General features: G+C 39.5%; 1 protein-coding gene across 1 annotated transcript; it reads left to right on the forward strand.

Moving 5' to 3' along the window:
* Positions 1-6,092: 6,092 nt before the first annotated feature.
* On the forward strand, positions 6,093-7,581 carry LOC110033242. Its single transcript, XM_020737159.1, has one exon. The coding sequence runs from the start codon at positions 6,241-6,243 to the stop codon at positions 7,318-7,320; it is 1,080 nt and encodes a 359-aa protein (XP_020592818.1). The 5' UTR covers positions 6,093-6,240; the 3' UTR covers positions 7,321-7,581.
* Positions 7,582-8,294: the final 713 nt, after the last annotated feature.

The raw sequence follows: 8,294 nt of genomic DNA on the forward strand, positions 1-8,294 counted from the left end.
CGACCCGACTAAATCACTATTGGAAGTTTTATGAACCTATTGTGGAATGTCAAACAAATGTCATACCTGGTAAGCTTAAAGTTGAATCGAGCGTCTCAACAAGACGAATCTCACGAATTCAAGATCACTCATTTCCGACATCATTAAGACACTAAAATGTACATCAAATGTTGTTAAATAAAAGAATCTATCTGGGTCATCCGATTAAAATGATTTATATTTCAACATTAATTACATTCACAGCTCTGGGGGGTCTGTCCGATTAAAAGAATCACTCTGTCATCGATCATAATCGACCGTCTCACTTCTTACAACAAGTTTATTCATGCATAGATATTGTAACTCTGAAGAATGTTCAACCCTTTTATCATATATATAGAATGAGAGACTCTATATATAATATCCAATTTATATTATTTTTTTTCAATTGAGCTGGGCCGCCGTAATTCTTTTTCTTTCTAGATTTTTCATAAAAAATTTTGATTTACCTACTGATTATTTATTTTACCTTTGTGTGACTTTCTAGCACGCATCAACGTGCCTTTTGGCAGATTGATGGGCCAAGTGAACATATTATTCCAACGATTATTGAATTTCTTCCGCAAGACGGGGAGGCAATGAAGTGCTATTTCCTTGTCTATTTCTGCATATGTAAATATAAAGGTTTAGACGTGATATATACAAATTGGAATGTTTTACGTGCTATGTATGTAAAAAAAACTTTTAATTAAAATATACTTAATGTTATATTATTTTTTATTTATATTTAGAAGAGGGCAAACTTTTTAGTATGTTATATAATATTAAAAAAGTTTAAAAAAAATTTAGAGGTGGCCCATGCTGCTCTTTCAATCGAAAAATTTTACTTACGTTGTCTATATGCGATAGACGTGATGCACCGGTGAAAAAAGAATGACACCTCGCCAGTGTATTCACGACGTACACAAAATTTTCTCCTTTTAATCACCCCTGAATAGGGCAGTCAAAACGGCTCATTGTTCGTGAACAGCTCGTGCTCCGCTTGTTAGGAAGCTCGTGTTTTATTCGTTCTCTAAGTTAATGAGTCGAGCACGTCAACTTTTTCTATGGATATATAATGAGCGGAACACAAACAAAATTTTGTTCGTGTGTGTGTGTGTGTGTTGATGAGTATTATTTTTTAAAAAATTAGTTGAGTACAATGCTTCAAACATTTATAATCAATTAAAATAATTAATTAAAAATATAAACTTAATATGCCACCAACAAATTTTCATCATCCGACACGAACCTCAAAACATAACACGGATTTCGAGACAATATCTTGAGCAAAAGCATTCAAACTTCAATTAAGAGTCATTTAGAGTTCAGATTTCAGTAAACTTATAGTCAAACTGATTGACTCGATGAAACGAACCCAATGATATAAGAACTAGTCCATTTCGAGTCAGATCAAGCCCGCATCAAATCAATAAACAACTCTAGAAAAATTTTTGGAGGCATTTAAAAGGTCAAACGAATGTCAAATAAAATGAGTTTATAGTCAAATCGAGCGTCTCGACAAGACGAATCAAACGAGCTCAATATTGTTCAATTTCGACATCATTAAGGCATTCAAATATCCATCAGACGTCATCTGATTGAGGAAAGCTCTCCGGACCATCCGATCAAAATTATTAATATCCATTCATTAATTGCACTCAGAATTGCACTCAGCATTAATTGCACTCAGAACACTATAAATAGAGTCTCATCTCTCTCATGAGAGGGAGACTTGAGAGAGAACTTGAGGCTTTGAGAAGGAGTTCAAATCTAACATCATCTCTGCCACCGCCGACTTCTGTCGACCATCGCCGGCCACCGTCAACCACCGCCGGCTATCGTCGACCACCACCGATCACCGCTAACCTCCGTCGACCATCGACCGTCTGCGACCACCGCCAACCTCCGTCTACAACCACCGACCGTCATCAATTGTCGTTGACTACCATCAATCACCGCCGACCTCCGTCGATCACCGCCAACTAGACGCTGTTAGCCGACGTTGTACCTTGGAAAATTTAATAACCCTTTCTCTCTGTAGGACAAATGGGCTTTTGTAATCGTCAACTTATAGTGGATTTTTATAATTAGGTCAAGTCCAGTTGTTTTTTCACTTTACGAGTTTTCTAAGTAAAAAATTATGGTGTTATCACATCTTGATTCATTTTCAATTGAGTGTGTGTTAAATCCTCGCACAGTGCTAAGACGATAATCCATTACTCTACTGCCGTGAATTTTCTAGCACACATCAGTTTGGCGTTGTATGTGGGAAGCGAAGTCTCGTTCGGCATTGTCTTCAACTCTAAGGCACCAAGCCCCTGCTTCCTTTCCAAATCATGTACTTCATCCAACTGATGAAAAAACACACTTCACGTCACGAAGATCTTCTCCGATACATTCTTCAATATGGGGGGCAACCTTCACTGCAGTCTCGAAAGGTTGTTCACGTCAACGTTCCGGGTATGATTGTAATAGGGTTGTCTTCTCACATCTTATTCAGACAAAAAATGTTTTATAACTTCTTCCAGGCTAGGGGCAACTTTCATTACAGTCTCGAAAAGTCGTTTTGTTAACATCCCGGGCATGACTGTGGTGGGGAAGTCATCTCACATTTCATTCAGATTATAAGTTTACGAGAATCAATCATGTACTGGGGAGCAATCTTCACCGCAAATAATACTTTCTCAGCGCCCTCTCATTGTACTGGAGTTCTTCTTCAGCAACTAATTCAAAAGCAAGCAACTAATAAGTTATCAAACATTTTTCTTGAGTAAGTATGTAACCATATTTTCAAGAAAAGATAGGGTCCATTGCGATCTACGCCATAGTCTCGAGAAACGCAGAGCATCTCTGACACCTCATTCTAGGCTTAATCGATCCCAAGGGGACTCGATTCGATCTCTTCCATTACAGGCTACTGTCATCAAGGAAAAGCTTCGACATACAGTCTCGAATAGGTCAAAATTCCTTGGTGGATTTCTTTCAACCTCTTCGATTGCAGACTACAGTCGTCAAGCAAAAGCTTCAACATACAATCTCGGATAAGTCAATAATCCTTTGTGGATTTTCTTTGATCTCTTCAATAACATATTACGGTTGTCAAACAAAAGCTTCAACCAACAACTTAAGATATGTCAACCATCCTCAGTGGATTTCATATGACTTTGTTACAGGTTAATATCATCGAGCATCTCCGGTTATACAACTCAGAACTGGCCTTATATTTTCAATGGATTCTCCTTTCAACTATGCTCCTGAACATCGAGACTAGAGGCAAGACCAGATAAGATGCTACCATGCCACTATAAGACGAGCCCAATAGGGTCTTCACTAAAAAACCTTAGAAGGCTGCCAGTTCAAGCTTCTATAAGGCATAAATCTGGGAGGGCACAACCTAGCAAGGCATGAACCACAAAAGGTACGTGATTCATCCTTTTATAAAAACTTGTGTGCTAACTTTAATTACAGAATTTTACACAATTAAGAAGTAACATCAATCGTAGAAAAAACAAAGAAATATATTATCATCATCTAAAAATGTCACATCAGATAATAAAAAATGCAACAAAGATCAACATATACTTGTACAAGAGTTACAACAAATCTGTTAATCTTCAAGTAGAGTTGGCACCGCCTCCCCAAAATTCAAGTACTTTTGATGATAGTCAGGAGGCCTCCAAATATCGCCACTAAATAAGCATGAAAACCTTCCCATCAAAGCGCTGCAAAGAAGCTACAACATTTCTTCATCACCTCCAGAATGTGCAAGAGCGACATTGGAATCTCCTGCGGAATGCATGATATCAACAAGAAATAAAATCTCATTGCTTGCCTACTATGCAGGCCAGGGAAGACTTTTCTCTTCACCGAAACAAGAAAGATGATCTCGTTGTTTGACTGCTACGCAGGGCTAGGAAGACTTTCATCTTCGCCGCAACTCGGCACCACAGTTCTACACCGCAACTCGGCACCGCAACTCTACACCATAACTCGACACTATAACTTTTCACTGCAACTATATGCCGCAACTTTTTCTTGCAACTCTACACCGTAACTCGGCATAACACTCTTCGCCGCAACTTTTCAGCGTAACTCTGCACTACAACTCTTCACCGCTGCGCATAACAATTTTCTTCTTCTTAGAAATCTTGAATCAGCCGAGGATTCCAATTTTATCCTCTCCTTCAAACCCTTATTTATAGGGTCAAAAAGAATTTGAATTCTTAAATATTAATTATTAAAATAATTAAAATGATTATTTAACTCCGCCTCCTCCGCTTCCACTTCCCGTTGTTCGCCTCCGCTTCCACGTCCCGTTGCTCGCCGATCCCGCTTCTACATCAGAATTCCGTCGTTTGGCGTTCTCATGCCAGTGCGTTTATATGTTATACAAATCAAAGGTTATGGGAGCATTTATTACGCGATTCTGCTGTCGCATCTTGTCGTTTGGCTTTATCACGTATGTGGATTATCAAAGCAGCGGATTATCAAAGAAGATTAAGGCTAATGAGAACATTTATTACCGAATCAGAAAATGTCAGATATATATATATAAGTGATGCTTTGATCTTGACATTTCCAGATGAAAAAAAATTAGACTCGTTCAAAAATAGGGGGGCAACTGATAGACACCAACAAATTTTTATCATCCGACACGAATCTCGAAGCATAACACGGATTTCGGGATAAAATCTTGAGCAAAAACATTCAAACTTCAATTAAGAGTCATATAGATTTTTGATTTCAGTAAACTTATAGTCAAACTGATTGACTCAATGATATAAGAACTAGTCCAATTCAAGTTAGATCAAGCCCGGATTAAATCATTAAACAACTCTAAAAAAATTTCCAGAGGCATTTGAAAGGTCAAACGGATGTCAAATAAAACGTGTTTATAGTCGAATTGAGAGTCTCGACAAGACGAATCAAACGAGCCTAAGATTGCTCAATTCTGACATCATTAAAACACTCAAATGTCCATCAAATGTCGTCTGATCGAGAAAAGCTATCTGAACCGTCCGATCAAAATGGTTCATATTTCTTCATTAATTGTACTCAGAACACTATAGATAGAGCATCTCTCTCATGAGAGGGATGTTTGGGCTTTGAGAAGGAGTTTAAGCCCAACATCATCTCTGCCACCACCGACTTCCGTCGACCACCGCCGGCCACCGTCAACCACCGTCGATCACCGCTGACCTTCGTCGACCACCAACTATCTGCGACCACCGCCGATCGTCATCGATTGTCGTTGAGTGTCGTCGATCACCGCCGACCTACGTCGATCCCCGCCAACTAGACGTCGTTAGCCGACGTTATACCTTGGAAAATCTAATAACCATTTCCCGTCTGTGGAACAAAGGGGTTTTTCACGTAAAAAATTATGGTATCATCACAGTTTGATTCATTTTCATCTGAGTGTGTGTTGAATTCTCACGCAACACTAAGACGATAATCCATTACTCTACCGCCGCGAATTTTCTAGCACACATCAAGCTAAAATATATATTAAATTATATTTAAACGATCTTTTAATATAAATAATAAGAGTTAAGTCTTGCCCCAACTCTTAACATCCTACAGCTACATGATTAAGATTGTCAAAATTACCTTTTTTCGCAAATAACTCTTGTTCGGTTGACTAAGCAAACGAGCCGAGCAAGAACACACTTTTTGTGTTCGAAATATAAATGAGATGAACACAAATAGTGATATTTTTTGCTGAGCCGAACACGAGTTGAACCTGAGCTCACTAGTATTCGGCTGATTTACAACCAGACTCGGCTCGTGTTCTACTGATTTACATCCCTCCCCCTGATTTCACTATTTGATTCCCAAATAAATATGTACTGGCTAAAAGAATTAGGATACATCAAAATCTGTTGTTATTGGATATTATTATAAAGATCTTATGGCGAAATTCTTTTTATTTCAAATCCAAAAGTTACTTAAAAAACCAAAGGCTTTTCAACCTTTCTAGCTGGCACCATAGTTAATTTCCAAAAATTGCAAGGGTGTTTCAAGGAAAAAAAATAAAAGGGGGCAATACCAGAATGGAAGTCGCCCCGACTCTGTTCCTAAATGCAACAAAATTGGTCAAATCAGCTCTTGAATAGTTGCCCAAATTTCAAATCCACCTCCACCCCTCACCCACGCTCTGCATATCCAGCTTACCCAAAAACCCTAACGTCTGGTTCTTCCTCCTAGGGTTTGTTTCCGATGAAGGCGTCGCTCAAGTTTCGGGAGGACCAGCGACCACTTGCCCGGGCGAAGATTCCCATCAGCATCCTCAGCATCCCGTTCCTTGCCGGCGCAGCCGCCGGTGATAAGCGCGATCTCCGCCTCGATCTCACAACCGCCTTCGAGTCCGGTCCTGCTTTCCGCGTTTCTTATCGTCCCAACGAGCCCTTCAACACTTTCACACTATCCGTCAAGACCGGCATCGGCGCCTTTGGTTCCCCCGTTGGCGCGCCCTTTTCCATGATTACGGAGTTCAACCTCTCCTCTCCCCGCGGCGTCTCCGGATCCCCTATTTTTTCCGTCGTGTTCAAGCCCCGCCTCGGCGATTTCTGCTTCAGAAAATCAGCTTCGTCTTCGTCACCGAGGGGGATCATCCCCGTATCGGACGGTGAAGAGATGTTTCCGCCTTCTCCGTCACCAGCGCCGGGGTCCAACGGAATCCACCACGGTGGAAAAGCGAACGGCATCATGGTGAACTTGCCTGCTGCAAGGGGAGAAATAGGGGGGCTGATTTCCGGCATAGATGTAACGGCGCGGAGTGTTCTTCCTATTCGCAGCCGCGCGATGATTGGATTCCGGTGGGGATTCAGGATGCCTAGGGAGCTTCAGTCATCATTCTCCATGGATACTTTCTCCATGACCAATCTCCCTATGCTTGTGATGAACAAGATCTTCATCAAGCATATACCAGCTGATGCAAAATCGAAGCTGCTTCAAAACAGTGAACCCAATGTCGCTGCAGGCCAAGTAACCCAAGCTTGCAAGTCTGTTATGCAGGATATTGCAGCGCTGCAGAATGAAAGCGCAACTCTCAGGAAGACCGTGGAGGGTCTTCGTGAAAAGATTGATAGCAGTTGCTTCCCTTCGGAAAAGGTGTTTGCTGCAATTGGAAATAAGGATAGCTTTGGTGCTGAAGCAGGCAAGGGCGGGCTAAGGGCAGCAGTGCCGCCGCCGGAGCCATCAAAGAGGGAGCGGCGGAGTGAGGTGAAATCAGTGTCTGAGGATGTGAACGAGGAGTTGAAGAAGGCCCTAATGAGTGCCACCAGTGCTGGAAAATAGATGACTAATGCTGCGGTGGACTAAACTTATCAAATATGCGGTACGCTTCCTCTTACTGTTTTGTGCTTGGAGTTGATTTAGTAGTTTAGGGATCGGTTTTTGTTGATTGCAAGACATCTATTAGGATGTGTAAGTCATATATGGTTGAAATTGCTGTATGAAATTAGTTCGGATGAAGCTTGTTAGAGTTTATAATTTGATGGAATGTTATTTAGGAAAATGGATGGATTTAGAGAATTTATGACTGTGGGGCTGCTTTTGTTCAATATTATTTTGATGTAATATTGTCTAGATAACATTATTATTGTTTTATCTTTTTAAAATAATATATTTGGTTCAGTATCAGCTAAAATAATGTTATCTTATACAGCAAGGTCAACATGATTATGATGATCTTTTTTTTTGTTTTAAATTATCATAGATAGCATTATTTCATAGAAATTTAGAGGTTATAAAATTATGATTTAAATATGTCACATGCTCTGTTGCAACTGCTGGTTAAAAGAGATAGTAACAACACATTATTACTATAGCACTCATTTGATTGTTAAAATTGTCATTTGCTTAAGCAAAAACATCCATTATATCATTGGACTAATATTTCAATTTTTTTATCAATAAAAATCGAGCTGAACTGGTATATTTATTATCTATAAATATGGGAGGTAAAAATATATATAACAGATAACATATCTTAATTGGAATTACCTAATAAAATTTTCAAACTATGATTTAAAACTAACGTGAAACAGACTAAAAAATCATTGTCTCGACTAAATAGTAACATTATGCTTAGAAGCAATAAGTCTTAATACCCTAAAAGAATAACGAACTTTTGTGAGAGGGAGAACATGTATAAGTGAAAACACTTGATATATAGATAAAAAAAATCTTATAGCGAGTGTTTGCACTTATACATGCTCTCGACGGCATGAAAACACTCGCTCCAAATGCTTAACCTACCATCCACCCCC

Source organism: Phalaenopsis equestris, unplaced genomic scaffold (genome assembly GCF_001263595.1).
Source record: "Phalaenopsis equestris unplaced genomic scaffold, ASM126359v1 Scaffold001116, whole genome shotgun sequence".
Lineage (NCBI taxonomy): Eukaryota > Viridiplantae > Streptophyta > Magnoliopsida > Asparagales > Orchidaceae > Phalaenopsis > Phalaenopsis equestris.